Source organism: Oncorhynchus mykiss, chromosome 6, assembly GCF_013265735.2.
Source record: "Oncorhynchus mykiss isolate Arlee chromosome 6, USDA_OmykA_1.1, whole genome shotgun sequence".
NCBI lineage: Eukaryota > Metazoa > Chordata > Actinopteri > Salmoniformes > Salmonidae > Oncorhynchus > Oncorhynchus mykiss.
In genome coordinates this window covers 44,436,016-44,452,021 of record NC_048570.1, presented here as the reverse complement: position 1 = coordinate 44,452,021, position 16,006 = coordinate 44,436,016, and the positions used below count along the sequence as shown (strand labels likewise).

General features: G+C 41.8%; 1 protein-coding gene across 3 annotated transcripts in view; it reads left to right on the top strand.

The window, feature by feature from the left end:
• Positions 1-15,730, top strand: part of nos1 (nitric oxide synthase 1 (neuronal)) — a 64,888-nt gene extending 49,158 nt beyond the window's left edge. Inside the window, exons 18-29 of one of the 3 annotated variants that reach the window (XM_036980173.1) lie at positions 983-1,157; positions 4,063-4,198; positions 4,347-4,425; positions 4,598-4,791; positions 5,071-5,240; positions 6,860-7,070; positions 9,040-9,127; positions 9,494-9,615; positions 9,871-10,019; positions 10,946-11,140; positions 11,860-11,978; positions 12,539-15,730. In XM_036980173.1, coding sequence (XP_036836068.1) covers positions 983-1,157; positions 4,063-4,198; positions 4,347-4,425; positions 4,598-4,791; positions 5,071-5,240; positions 6,860-7,070; positions 9,040-9,127; positions 9,494-9,615; positions 9,871-10,019; positions 10,946-11,140; positions 11,860-11,978; positions 12,539-12,554 — 1,654 coding nt within the window. In that variant the 3' untranslated portion in view covers positions 12,555-15,730. Of the gene's footprint in view, positions 1-982; positions 1,158-4,062; positions 4,199-4,346; positions 4,426-4,594; positions 4,792-5,070; positions 5,241-6,859; positions 7,071-9,039; positions 9,128-9,493; positions 9,616-9,870; positions 10,020-10,945; positions 11,141-11,859; positions 11,983-12,538 lie in introns of those variants that run through there. The other 2 variants (XM_036980172.1, XM_036980174.1) reach the window with 2 other exon arrangements.
• The last annotated feature ends 276 nt before the right edge of the window (positions 15,731-16,006 follow it).

Here is a 16,006-nt window from a genome sequence, read left to right as displayed (position 1 = left end):
CCTACATAGTGGTTGTTTTGGCATCGGAGGTGGGACTGCGTTAGTTGGAACTGCGTTAGAGCTATCAAATCCTATAATAGGGAAGGGAGTGGTTTGTGACACACAAGCAGCCACTCACCAATAATTACACCTCCAACACTGCCAAAACATCAGCTATGGCGATGTTGGCCAGTGCGTCTTAAAGCAAATTCTGCTTGAATCTAGGCATAAATATATATTTTTCGCATGAGCAGAGTTTAATAGGTTAACAAAACATCCAGACATGTGAGTACAGGTGATAGCCAAGGTGTTTGGACTGATATGACAGGGAGACAAGCCCCTCTGTCTGAGGAGAACCCCCAGGACATGTCTTCTTAAACCTGATGTCTTTTGATGGGTGTACGGTGATGGGAATGTCTCCTTTTACCATCTCCACCTCTGTGTTTCCGAACACAGACCTGGTTCAAGATAACACACAAACATCCCTTTATACTGCCTGTCTGTATAGAGTTCTGTGAATACTGAGGAAGGAAGAAAGCTATTTTGATCAATTCCCTTGTATGTAGATGGATAGTGATTTGACAATTTCAAACACAATACAACCACGCATTTAAAATCATCAAAGATGACACACAAACGTTTGAAAAAACACATTTCCATTGTGGTCCTTTTAATTAAATGGTTCAAAAACTTTGCCAACATAAACATAGCATTCCTAGACTACACAGTAGACCTAGCTCACTAGGCATATATACTTTGGTTACACATTTAACACATAACAAAACATAAGACAGGATGACATTGTCATAGCCATAGAGTATGACTCCCTCTGTAGATCAGCAATATCAGGCTCCTAAACTGAGCTTGATGATGCAGTTGATGCCAGATGATGGTGATGTATGGTTGTCTGAATCAAATCAGTGTGTCTTTGCATGCCTGTGTACTTGTCGTTTTCTCTCTCGTTCTCACTCGTTCTTTCTTTCTGTTCTTTCTCTCTATCCAGGTTCTCAGTGTTTGGCCTTGGCTCAAGAGCCTACCCACACTTCTGTGCTTTTGCCCACGCTGTGGACACGCTGCTCGAGGAGCTGGGGGGGGAGCGCATCCTACGCATGGGGGAGGGAGATGAGCTGTGTGGCCAGGAAGAGTCCTTCAGAAACTGGGCCAAGAAGGTTTTCAAGGTGGGGTGACTGGGCGATTCCTTATGGGGCATATAACGCTCACACATGCATGAATGTAATGCACATGCATGAATGTAATGCACATGCATGAATGTATATAATACCAGTCAAAAGTTTGGACACATCTACTCATTTAAGGGTTTTTCTTTATTGGTACTATTTTCTACATTGTAGAATAATAGTGAAGACATCAAAACTATGGGAATAACACATATGGAATCATGTAGTAACCAAAAAGGTATTAAACAAATCAAAATATATTTTGCCTTGATGACAGCTTTGCACACACTTGGCATTCTCTTAACCAGCATCATGAGGTAGTCACCTGGAATGCATTTCAAACCTGCATTTCAAACCTGAAATTATTTTTCAACAGTCTTGAAGGAGTTCCCACATATGCTGAGCACTTTTTGGCTGCTTTTCCTTCACTCTGTGGTCCAACTCATCCCAAACCAGGTGATTGTGGAGGCCAGGTCACTCTCCTTCTTGGTAAAATAGCCCTTACACAACCTGGAGGTGTGTTGGGTCATTGTCCTGTTGAAAAACAAATGATAGTCCCACTAAGCCCAAACCAGATGGGATGGTGTATCGCTGCAGAATGCTGTGGTAGCCATGCTGGTTAAGTGTGCCTTGAATTGTAAATAAATCACTGACAGTGCTACCAGCACCATAACACCACCTCCTCCATGCTTTACAGTGTGAAATACAAATGCGGAGATCATCCGTTCACCCACACCTTGTCTCACAAAGACACGGCGGTTGGAACCAAAAATCTCAAATTTGGACTCCAGACCAAAGGGCAAATTTACACCGGTCTAATGTCCATTGCTCATATTTCTTGGCCCAAGAAAGTCTCTTCTTATTATTGGTGTCCTTTAGTAGTGTTTTCTTTGCAGCAATTCAACCATGAAGGCCTGATTCGCATGCTCTCCTCTGAACAGTCGATGTTGAGATGTGTCTGTTACTTGAACTCTGTGAAGCATTTATTTGGGCTGCAATTTCTGAGGCTGGTAACTCTACTGAACTTATCCTCTGCAGCAGGGGTACAGTGCCTTGCAAAAATATTCATTTTTCCTATTTTGTTTCTTTAAAGCCTGTAATTTAAATAGATTTTTATTTGGATTTCATGTGATGGACATTCACAAAATGGTCCAAATTGGTGAAGTGAAATGAAAAAAAGAACTTATTTCAAAAAATTCTAAAAAATAAAAACCTTAAAAGATCTAAATAAGATCTGGTGCAACCAATTACCTTCAGAGGTCACATAATTAGTTAGATTGCACACAGGTGGACTTTATTTAAGTGTTACATCTCAGTATATATACACACCTGTTCCAAAAGGCCCCAGAGTCTGCAACACCACTAAGCAAGGGGCACCACCAAGCAAGTGGCACCATGAACACTAAGGAGCTCTCCAAACAGGTCAGGGACAAAGTTGTGGAGAAGTACATATCAGGGTTGGGTTATAAAAAATTTGGAGAGGGGCCTCCCGGGTGCGCAGTGGTTAAGGGCGCTGTACTGCAGCGCCAGCTGTGCCACCAGAGACTCTGGGTTCGCGCCCAGGCTCTGTCGTAACCGTCCGGGAGGTCCGTGGGGAGACGTACAATTGGCCTAGTGTCGTCTGGGTTAGGGAGGGCTTGGCCGGTAGGGATGTCCCTGTCTCATCGCGCACCAGCGACTCCCGTGGCGGGCCGGGTGCAGTGCGCGCTAACCAAGGTTGCCAGGTGTTTCCTCCGACACATTGGTGCGGCTGGCTTCCGGGTTGGATGCGTGCTGTCCACATCTGTCCACTTTAAGCCGTACACTCCACAGTGCTTAGCTTTATGGAAGAGTGGCCAGAAAAAAATAAGCAAACATGTTTGGCGTTCGCCAAAAGGCATGTGGGAGACTCCCCAAACATATGGAAGACGGGTCAGATGAGACTAAAATGTAGATTTTTGGCCTTCAAGGAAAACGCTATGTCTGGCACAAACCCAACACTTCATCACCCTGAGAACACCATCCACACAGTGAAGCATGGTGGTGGCAGCATCATGCTGTGTGGATGTTTTCATCTGCAGGGACTGGGAAACTGGTCAGAATTGAAGGAATGATTGATGGCGCTAAATACAGGGAAATTCTTGAGGGGAAACTTGTTTCAGTCTTCCATATTTTTGAGACTGGGACGGACGTTCACCAGCAGGACAATGACCCTAAGCATACTGCTAAAGCAACACTTGAGTAGTTTAAGGGGAAACATTTACATGTCTTGGAATGGCCTAGTCAAAGCCCAGACCTCAATCCAATTGAGAATCTGTGGTGTGACTTAAAGATTGCTGTACACCAGTGGAACCCATCCAACTTGAAGGAGCTGGAGCTGGAGCAGTTTTCCCTTGAAGAATGGGCAAAAATCCCAGTGGCTAGATGTGCCAATTTATAGAGACATACCCCAAGAGACTTGCAGCTGTAAACTCATTAAGAAGGAAAGAAACTCCACAAATTAACTTTTAACAAGGCACACCTGTTAATTGAAATGCATTCAAGGTGACTACCTCATGATGCTGGTTGAGAGAATGCCAGTGTGCAAAGTGTGTGCAAAGCTGTCATCAATGCAAAGGTGGCTATTTGAAGAATCTCAAATATAAGATATATTTGGATTTGGTTAACACTTTATTGTTTACTAAAGGATTCCATATGTGTTATTTCAAAGTTTTGATGTCTTCACTATCATTCTACAATGAAGAACATTGTAAAAACAAAGAAAAACCCTTGAATGAGTAGGTGTGTCCAATCTTTCACTGGTACTGTGTGTATACTGTACACACACGTACACACACACATACACTAATGGTAAAGGTCTTCATAATGGACTATACACAGCTATGATTACTTGTCCTTACAAGCGCCTATGGTTGTCTGTCTGAAGGCTGCCTGTGATGTGTTCTGCATTGGAGACGTGAACATCGAGAAGGCACATGATTCGTTGATCAGTAATGATCGAAGCTGGAAGAAGAGCAAATTCCGCCTCACCTACACAGCTGAGGCCCCTGCACTAACACAAGGTAAACAAAATACAACACAAGTTAAACACTGTTTCAATGAGGACTTTGTAAACAAAACCTAACTTTTTAGGTCTAGCCTCCATAAACCCTTTAAGGCTTCCAATGTCATATTATGGATGCTTCATATTGTGAATGTGTCCTCCAACAGCACTCTACAGCATCCACAAGAAGAAGGTCTATGGAGCCAAGATCTTACAGAGCGAAAACCTACAAAGTTCCACATCCAAGTGGGTGGATTTTGTTACAATACTGTAGACTAGACTGGAGAACATTTTGAAATAGGACTTCTTAGTCTCAATCAGTTGTAGCAAATTGTACTTCATACGCAAATTGTTACTGTAGAACTCCAAACTGTACAATAGTTACAAACTGTAACCACTGTTCTGAATCCCCTAGCAGTCGCTCCACCATATTTGTTCGACTTCACACAAATAACGAGGACAGCCTGACGTACCAGCCCGGCGACCATCTGGGCATCTTCCCTGGCAACCATGAGGACCTGATTACGGCCCTTATAGAGAAGCTAGAGGATGCCCCACCTGTCAATCAGATCGTCAAGGTGGAGTTCCTAGAGGAGAGGAACACAGCCCTGGGTTAGTAGTCTACTGGGTCCTAGTTTCATAATCTTAGCCAGCAATGCCCTTGCAGACAAAAACATGACCTTGGCCTGGACACCTTTGGGAAAAGAGGTCTTCTAACCTCAATGGGACTTGAATTAATTGAATAAAGCTGAGTTTGATACCAGATGCAATCCTCCAATCCTCTTAGGGTAACGTAATACACACAAAAAAATGGCTAATACTGTACTATCAAAGTTTTGATGCATCTCTTCTGGCGTTTTTCTTTGCCTGTTTATTTTTGTCCTTCTGAAGGTGTGATCAGTAACTGGCTAGAAGAGCCCCGGATTCCCCCCTGCACCATCTACCAGGCCTTCCAGTACTTCCTGGACATCACCACACCCCCCAGTCCTGTCCTGCTGCAGCAGTTTGCCTCCCTCGCCACCAATGACAAGCAGAGGAAGAAGTTGGAGACTCTCAGTAAGGTAATGAAGGGTTTTAACTGTGTAGTTCAGTACAGTTTATATGAAGTAATTCAGTGTTAGGAAAACTACCGACCCTGGCTTCTCTCCCCATTGCGCAGTAGACTAAATCCCGGTGACATCCAGGTGTTTACTACCAATATTACAAATTATTTATTGTGTAGGCTGCTTGGCCACGTTATCTACTGCTGGCGACATGAGATACAGCTGCCCAGTGGGAAGCAACTCACGTTGGGAAGCACCTTGATACAAGGTGCACTGGTCATTCGCACCGGCTTGTCATGCCTTCCGTGGGCAGTATGTAACGTTAGCTAATAATAGGCATGTGATGGTGACCGATATTACAACTTTTCTCCCTCGCCCATGAAAATAAACATAACTAACTTTTACAATTTTTAGCCAATGATGAAAGGGGGAAATGTGCCAGGCTGTTGCTGCTGGCTATCCAGCAGGGCTTGGTAGGTTTGTTTGAATTCTGAGCAGAGATAATGGAGAGATTAAGGCTTTCTTTACCATCTCTGGTCTTAGTTCAGACTGTGGGTGTGGTCTTTGAACTGTCACTCCAAATGTATTGACCAATAGTAACAGTTTTTTGTTCGGCCACCTTCTAAACCACACCCCCACGTGAACATTGGTTCAAAAATGAAAGCGTAGGAAAAAAGTATTGTAACCGTAGAAATCTGAGTCGAAGAAAAGACCTGAGAAAGGCAAATGTAGGTGAGGAAAAGTTGCAAACAAAGCAAAGCAGATTGTTGTAAATTACACATATATTCAATTGAAAACAAATCCTGTTTCCTATTTTTTGCTTGCAATTCCTGGATTTGTTTTTGTTTACAATTGTGACGTTTTTCCTTACAATAATATGTTTCCTCTCAATATTTATTGGACTTTACAATGTCTATTTTTCTGTTTTAAAAATCCAAAAGTTTAACCCAGGGTTATTTTTTAAATCATTAATGGGATGCCATAGACTTTGCTCTTGTTGAAAATAACCTTTAGAGTAGGTGAGTTTTGGCTGGCTCAGACACTGGAATTTAAGCCCCACGCCTGGTAAACCACAGGCCTATTCTCTCCCCATACAGTGACTCCCACAGAAGAAGAAAAAGCACGTCCATTGTGTTAAAAACGTTACATTGGCCAGGCGAGTAAGTGACTCACTCTTCACGGTTCAACTCATTCTTAAAAAACAAAAAAAGAGAATAGAATTTGAAGGGAGGAGGAATAAAAAACAACAACAAGCCACAGTGGGATCTTTAGCTACTGGCTGTCCTTGCTATTTCTTTGTCTGTTCAACTCCAGAGCTGCATGGCCCCCAGTGTCTGTGGGTTACACAAGGTAGTCAGGCTAAGTTTATATGACTAAAGCCGGAAAGCCCAAAAATATGTAAAGTCTATAATACATCATTTAATCACATCAGGAGAGGCATTAGATTAGCTTGTTGTGAGTGTCGCATCTAACTGGAATATGTCTGGAATACCTAACTGGAATACCTCTAGTTGGAGAAACAGCCATAATAACTAATTTTCTCTGAAGCAATACATATTTTTTTTTGCCTGGCTCCTTACATTAGGGTATTTTGAATGTACAAGACAAACATACCTCCTCCCCTCTTTCCTCTCCAGGGCTTGCAGGAGTATGAGGAATGGAAGTGGTACAACAACCCAACTATGGTGGAGGTTTTGGAGGAGTTCCCCTCCATTCAGATGCCATCCACCCTGCTGCTGACCCAGCTGCCTTTGCTCCAGCCCAGATACTACTCCATTAGCTCCTCACCGGACGTCCACCCTGGGGAGATACACCTCACCGTGGCCGTGGTGTCATACAAAACCAGGGGTAAGGGCTGACTACTAGGCTTGGCTTAGAGGTGTTGAATGAATTGTGTGTAGATGGGGTATTGTGTATAGATTTATGAAGATACATTTTTTTTAAATCCATTTTAGAATAAGGCTATAAAAAAATATATATAACTTTTTTTTTAATCCTCAGCAACCTACACACAATACCCCATAATGACAAAGCGAAAACATGTTTGCAAATGTATTAAAACAGAAATCCCTGATTTATATTGGGATTCAGACACTTTGCTATGAGTTTTGAAATTGAGCTCAGGTGCATCCTGTTTCCATTGTTCATCCTTGAGGTGTTTCTACAACTTGATTGGAGTCCACCTGTGGTAAATTCATTTCATTGGATATGATTTGGAAAGGCACACACCTGTCTATATAAGGTCCCACAGTCTGATACAGTGCGTATCAGAGCAAAAACTAAGCCATGAGGGCGAAGGAATTGTCCGTAGAGCTCAGAGACGGGATTGTGTCTAGGCACAGATCTGGGGAATGGTACCAACATTTCTGCAGCATTGAAGATCCCCCAGGAACACAGTGGCCTCTAAAATTCTTAAATGGATGAAGAACCACCAAGACTCTTCCTAGAGCTGGAAATCCAGCCAAATTGAGCAATCGGGGGAGAAAAGCCTTGGTCAGGGAGGTGACCAAGAACTGAATGGTCACTCTGACAGAGCTCCAGAGTTCCTCTGTGTAGATGGGAGAATCTTCCAGAAGAACAGCCATCTCAGCAGTACTCCACCAATCAGGCATTTATGGTAGAGTGGCCAGACGGAAGCCACTCCTCAGTAATAGGCACATGACATCCTGCTTGGAGTTTGCCAAGAGGCACCTAAAGGATTCTCAGATCATGAGAAACAATATTCTCTGGTCTGATGAAACCAAGATTGAACTCTTTGGCCTAAATGCCAAGCGTCACGTCTGGAGGAAACCTGGCACCGTCCCTATGATGAAGTATGGTGGTGGCAGCATCATGCTGTGGGGATGTTTTTCAGCGGCAGGGACTGGGAGACTAGTCGGGATCGAGGGAAAGACAAACGGAGCAAAGTACAGAGAGATCCTTGATGAAAACCTGCTGCAGAGCGCTCAGGACCTCAGACTGCCATAAAGGTTGGAGAGACCTGAAAATAGCTGTGCAGAGACGCCCCCCATCCAACCTGACAGAGCCTGAGAGGATCTTCAGAGAAAAATGGGAGAAACTCCCCAAATGCAGGTGTGCCAAGCTTGTAGCGTTATACCCAAGATGACTCAAGGCTGTAATTGCTGCCTAAGGTACTTCCACAAAGTACTGAGTAAAGGGTCTGAATACTTATGTAAATGTGATATTTTAATTAGATTTTATTATAAATTAGCAAACATTTCTTAAACTGTCTTTGCTTTGTCATTATGGGGTATTGTGTGTAGATTGAAGGGGGGAAATGATTTAATACAATTTTGAATAAGGCTGTAACAAAATTTGGAAAAAGTCAAGGGGTCTGAATACTTTCCGAACGCACTGTAACTGGGTTGACTGGACAATAACGTCTAAGATCTCTATATTTGGGCATATGCTTTACTGGCTTTGGGTTAGTTGGTTTCTGTTTATATGTTTGTATTTGTGCATGCTATTATACTACATACATTGTAAGTAACCACAAAGATTATTTCTCATGCTTCGACGTGACTTTATTAAATCGGCACCAATTTACCTCAACCGACAGTTATTAAACACAAACAGCTGGGCGACAAGCGTCTTTCTAGCTGTTTCTCTTTCTCCGAGATGCATTGTGTGATAGTGATGTGCGTGATGCTGAGAGTGATGGTTTAATTAGCCATTTGCCTACACTGGAGACAAACACCCTTTTAGCCCAGGGAACTGCATTATGTGTACTCTACTTCAGTGTTCGTTTGCGTGGTGCGTAGTGGAGAGGAGGTGGTACGCAAGTAAAGTGGCTGATGGGCAATTGCCTCTCTTTCAGATGGAGAGGGCCCTATCCACCATGGAGTGTGTTCATCATGGCTCAACAGAATAGAGGCAGAAGAAATGGTCCCCTGCTTTGTTAGAGGGTATAAAACGTTGCTTCGTGTGTGTGTGTGTGTGTGTGATATTGCTGCATGATGGGTTTTACTCGTTGAATGGAATACTTGTAATTCTATGATTGTGATGGTTTGGAGAATATCTTGAACTGTAACAAATGTCAACATTGTCATATGGTGTATTCATAATATATGATGGCACCGTATATGATTCATATACAACATTGACTCTGTGAGTGTATAATACAATCATTGAGGAAAAACGCTTTGATGCTAGGGCTATTAAAAATGGCCTGATTCGTAGCTGAAATTGTTTTCTACAATCATTTTGTAAATGTATTTTTTTAATGTTATGTCTTCAATTGTAATTGGATGGGGAAATTACTTTGATTGTAGTGCTCCTACATTCCGATTGCCAAAGGACCACAGAGCTCCGTGTATCCTTGTTGGTCCAGGCACTGGGATCGCCCCCTTCAGAAGCTTCTGGGAACAGAAGCTTTTCGATTATGAACGCGATGGTTTGTTTATATTTTAGAATAGGAAAAGCACTTACTCACCTGATCTTACTTGTATACGCATGTGTGGAAATGATTTGATAAGGACTTAAAAGAAAAGGAAAACCCACACACTGCTGCCAGTATCACTTGTGTTTATTCAACTTTACAGAGCTTGAACACATACATAAACACTAGTCTAGATGACTCCAACATTGTAGTTCAGTGAAAGATGAAGTTTGGATCTGAACTTACAAAGTAATGTGTTTGTTACCGTAGGGATCAAATCCTGCCCTATGATCCTGGTATTTGGGTGCCGGCAGTCCCAGATAGACCACATCTACAAGGAGGAGACTATCCAGGCTAAGAACAAGGAGGTGTTCAAAGAGCTCTACACAGCCTACTCCAGAGAGCCTGGTAGACCAAAGGTACTGTTAACATTAAAGATTTAGTTAGCCTAGTAGACTTTAAATGGACTAACGTATGGAATTGTTGTAAGATGGTCATACCAAGGATCGTTTAGCTATCTGATTTTGAATTTTAGGACCCATTTTAGGTATCCCCTCAAAAATGAAATACAAATAATTGCTGAAATAATTCCCATATTAGTGTTTAGCCCAAACTGTTCGAACACTACAGACATAAGTTTGCAGATCGGCGGTACCGACGTCAGACGAGTCCCGTGACGCTTGTGGGGGTCGTAGAACAAAATCACTGACGCGTATGTGTTTGTAAGTGTTATCTTTTCACAGTGGTCATATTAGTTTGTTGTTCGGGCGCGACATACATGAGAAGACCGATTTTTTTTTTTTTTTTTTTTTTTTTTTTTTCTTTTCGGGATGTCTCCTGGTTTGTGAAACACCACTGTAGCTTGACCACATTCCACCACAGATGTGGAAGGCCGCCATTGGAGGATGTGTCGGATTGAGCACAGCCCATCCAAAAAACACATCTTTAGCTTAAACAGATTTTTATGGGGATGTTTTGATTATGCTAATTAGATTTCATCAGGGACAAAAATGCACCTGAGGGTTAAACACGAAAATGTGTCTCTGACAGTAAAGACACAGCAACACAGACAGAGGTCATGTGGGAGATGTATGCGTGCATGTGGATTTATGAATTGTGTATCCCTTTTGTTTCCCCTTCACTCCTCACATGGAGCACCATTTTATGCACAACTATCCTCAACCCCAACGCACAATCACTACAATCTGTTCATTGCCTTCAACTGTCTATGAGCCTGTATCTTTCTCTCCCTGTTAATCTCTATGTGATTCTATTAAATCTCTCTATATGATTTTATTAAATCTCTCTCATTCGATCTCTTTCTTCCCCTATGTCTCTGACACAGAAATATGTGCAGGATGTGCTTCGTGAGAAGCTGTCAGAGACTGTGTACCAGTGTCTGAGGGAGGAGGGAGGACACATCTATGTGTGTGGGGACGTGGGTATGGCCGGGGATGTCCTCAAGACCGTCCAGCAGATCATCAAATTGCAGGGAAACATGACACTGGAGGACGCTGGGTTCTACATCAGCAAACTCCGAGTAGGGACAATATGCTTCACTATATTGTACACTGTTAACAAACGAACCAACCTGACGGACAAAACATACAAAGTAACTAAGTCAAGCAATTTAGATTTAGACCTTGGAAGGTTCACTTTTTGAGATGACTGCACTCCTTAATACCTACTTGTGGATGATTTTCAGAATGTGACCGACGCATTCAGAATTTTGTTCAGTGGGATTCAAAAGAGAACTGAAAGGAGGGCTCTTACATTTAATGACTCAAAGAAAGGGAAACCAAAAACACAACTTTCAAAGATTTTAATAAGCAATTTTAAACCACCAGACAACCATACTGTACGTAAAATATTGAAATCGAAGGGTCACATGAGCAAAATGGCTAGATCACTTTTGACTAAGCAGAGGGGGTATATAATCAAACACATTTTGAAAGCGCTGCCTGCAACATAAAATGTCCAATTTATTGATCAACTAATGAAAGCTTTTATCCAAGCCTTGGCGATTGAAACATTTTTTGAAGGCAATGCTGTACTGTACAGTGACAGTGTAGTGACACATCACTGTATCTGTCTTTTCTATCTGTCCACAGCTCACCACACTGAATCAATGGTATCTTCCTGTGCCCATCTAACCTCACTTTGTCTATTGTATCATTCTGTGCCTATTGTATCATTCTGTGCCTATTGTATCATTCTGTGCCCATCTTATCTCACAAATCTTATCATCTCTCCTCGCAGGACGAGAACCGTTATCACGAGGACATATTCGGTGTCACGCTGCGTACCTATGAGGTCACCAACCGACTGCGTTCAGAATCCATCGCCTACATCGAGGAAAGCAAAAAGGACTCTGACGAGTGAGTCTAGAGTTTCCCCCCCACAGCTTCCATTCTGTTCCCTTCTAGTTCTTTCACGGTGACCAATTGTCGCCAAGACGTCTTTGATGTCTTTGCATGTTTGTGCCATACTTGTAGGAGGGACCTGCAAAGCTGTAGATACACTGGAGATACAGCCTCTGGTTTGATTTATGACCGTTTTCAAAATGCAGAACGGGTAACCATAGAAATCAGTTGAAAAGGGCTCCAACTCAACTAACCGGATTGCAGTGTTAGCGAGGGGCTCTGTTATGTTCTCCACTCAATCTGCGTTTGTGCTTTTAAAGATAAGAGCCTCCTTTTTTTATTCATATACACTTGTCATAAGAGGAGTGGAGAATTAAGGCTGACTTGCACAATGCCTCATTAAAAAGCTGCAAAATAACGTATGGCGGCTTGTATTGGCCAGCCACAGTGGTTCTGTGTGAAATGTCACTTGAATTTCTCAGTGTTGTGATCAAAAAACCCTTGTTACTAAGTGAGCTGGATGAGTAATGCCTGTAACCTCTCTCTCGCTTGCCCTCTCTCTCTGTTTCTGTCAGGGTGTTCTGCTCGTAGAACCATAAGTGGGGCTTCCGGATCTTTCTGATGTGGACCAATTGGAAGGGCCGTATGCACAGTGGAGCAGGGAAATGAGTGACACTACAGCTGGTCGATAATACTGTGCCAAGTTTTGTACTGTAAAGAATATCTTTGGGTTTGTTTTTGTTCTCTTTTATACCAGTTCTGCTTCGTCATGGTCAGTCAGGCTCTGCACTTAGTCTGTCGTAACGTTTGAAATATTTTATTTTACAAGAACATTGATGTTTTGTTAAATTGATTACTTTCTGATTTCATTATGCGTCATAATGTGCACCCAGTATTATACCTGCCACTTTGTTGATGCATGAGCAAGATGAGAAATATTAGTTCATAAATATATCATACTGTTTGTTAGCTATTTAATGTTAGTCAAAACCTTTTGCTAAACTTTTATATTTGCAGGACTACTTGTGGTACCTGGAAACAAGGTCACAATGCTTTGATTGGCGAATCAGTTTATGTTCCATTCCCAACCAACTGACTCTGGTGCATTTCAGTGTATACAAGGCCAAACCCATGTCAGTCAGAGCTGGTCTAGCCTGCTTTGGTGTGTATTGTTCATAACTGAGATTCCAGTTTTTTTTTTTTTTTTTTTTTTTTTTTTTTTTTTTTTTAAAGGTTTTGTAAGAGTGTGGGCGAGAGAGAAAGGGATGGAGAGAATGCAAGAGAGAGAGAACTAGATACAGACAGGCTATGCTCGGAGAGCAGTGAATAACTATGAACTGGATTTGGTTAACCTATAACCTCAACCTTCCGGCCACACGGTCATCCAAAACTACAATAGTGTTCAGACTCTCCTTGAAAGTCCATTAAAATGCATCTGCTCCTCTTATCAGCTTTCTCTGTTTCCTGCTTGTCTGTCTCTCCGCCTGCCTGTCAGAATATAAGTTGTCTCACCATTTTGTGGTCTGGTTTCACAACAGTAACTGCATATAGATGTGGATGAAAGCCATTGAAATGTTTGAAATGTCATGCCATGGGAAAGCCTATGCATGTGTATGTATCTCTTGTATACATTCTCATAACCAATATTTAAGTATATTACACACAAAAACAACTACGTATAATCTAGAGGGCTCTGCATCTTATAAATGGTATACAGTATTATCAAAGGAAAAGTCCATGGTACATATCTGACTGCCTTCCTATCCTATTTATTCGCTAAGACCAAATGCTGAGGTATCGGGGTGCTGTCTAATGGCTTGAAAGTAATTTGCATAGTATTTACAATGGGGAAAGAGGAAGGAACGGATTCATGATTTCAAATTGATCAAGAGGTTGGGTGTTGGGTTGCTATACTTTGCTGGTTCTCCTTGACCAACCATTACCATATCCGTGCGATCTCCATTTTTACCACCATTATAACCTTCCATGTAACCAGAGTTTCATACATGGCTATCTGTATGTAACTATCCATGTAAAGGAACCCTGCAGTGTCTGTCTTATCAGATCTGGATTTAGGGCAGAGTGGCGTAAATCTCACGAGGCAGAAATCTCGAATAGAAGAAATCTCAAACAGCAGAAATCTCATGTTGACATCAGTGCACGAGTAGATGAGTGTTGCTTTATGGTTTTATCGTTCCTTCTTGTCTGTCTGTCCATCTCTCGGTCTTTCACTCAGTAACTCTATCCCTCTTTCTCTCTGCCACCACCTCCAACTGCCTGCTCAGATGACTTGTGATGCTGCCACAGCTCCCCCTCTCCTCCATCCTCACTGAGACCTGACACCTGTCTGAAGGTCTATCAAGCGCTGTGTGTGTGCGTGCATGCGTCCATGAATGCTGTGTGATAACCACGACAAAATACTAAAGTACTTTTTGCGAAAAACAAAATGTATTTGTCTGCATGCATTCTCCATTCGCTGTAACCATCCACTTAATACCCTCGCATGCTCTTTGTCTTTGTTGAGAATTAAATGAACCTTCCTTCTGCCCCCCCCACCCGCACACACACCAACCTTGAATGCTACAGCATGTATGCCCTCTGCAAACCCAAACAATTCTGATTGCATTCTCAAGATCAAGAAATAGATCATACAGGTCATTGCGTTTGATTGTTGTCATTACAATTCAACTATGTTGAGTTTACTTAATTATTAAATAAGGTTAAGTATGATATCTTAATTAAAATGATATGTTTATTGCTGATGGGTTTTGGGCGCAAGCTCGTGTCAAAGCACTGTTTTTACTTCGTTTCCCACTTTTCACTGAGCATCATTTGAAGGCCATGCCTTTGCAGGGCTGCTGTTTCTATTCTAAACATGTCATTGACGTTTTGTGATAACATTTCCAAGTGGCAACCAACTCCGCAGTAACCTGTGGATTTTCTTTTATTCCTTAAGTACTTCCTTTGTTTCCAAACTAAAATGGCCACCAGCATGATTGAAACGTAATGGCTTTCTGTGTTCTATCTCTCTGCTACTTATTGGCGCATATAGAGTACGTTTTTAATGGGGGAACTTTTTTGTTTTTGTTTGGGGATAAATAGGCAAACCTGTTTAATTGTTCCTCTTGCTGAATGTTTTCTTCTTCCACATTCATTTCTTTAAGCAGGTTTTGGGGGATTAGAAATGAGGGCTGCCAAAACTCTGTAAAACGTGCAACAACAACAAACAAACACAAACAAACAAAACAAAAATATATAAATATAGCATATATACTAAGACAAAAACAAAACAAAACTATTTGAACTAACTTTTTCTAAGAATGTATTTTGATGATTTAATTATTATTATTGTTATGTCTCTTCTGCTTGGTAAAAAAAAGAACCCATAATAAAACAAACAAGGACTACAGTGGTCTCCCTGATATCCTTTAGGCACGGGAAAAACCACAGCACCAGCTGAATGCATGATGTACTGTACCTCTGTCCTCTTTAAAAAAAAAAAAAAAAAAGCTCTGTCTACCTACCAGCACTGTGTCACTCATTACGACTGTGACTCCATCCATCCATACAGTGTGATGGGACAGACGGTTGATGTGCTCAAGGGGTTTCTGTGTTTGTATCGCTGCTGCTAAACTCCAACAACCCAAACAGCCTCTGCTATATGCTCCTTGGTGTGGAATTGATCAACCTTGGCGGTTTCCATTTTAATGCATACTGCAAGGAACTTTGCATTTACTTAATAAAAAAAAACATTAACAGTATGTCAATACCGTGTTTGTATTTTCTTGTGTTTTTTTTAAACTAGTGTCATGGGACCAAAAATGAGTAAGATGTGGATAGTGGAGTTTAAGGTCAGCTTGGATTGTTGTTGAGCGTTACCTGCGCTCAGGCAGTTTCTAAGATTAAGTATGTATAGGAGATCTATTGTGTACAATCCATGTCCTGTGCCTTTTGCTGTATTGAACTGATTTATAATTACTGCAATCTAGCCAGCTCTGTGCGCTTCCTGCTCTTGTTGTCATTCTCAAAGCCTTCACAACAGG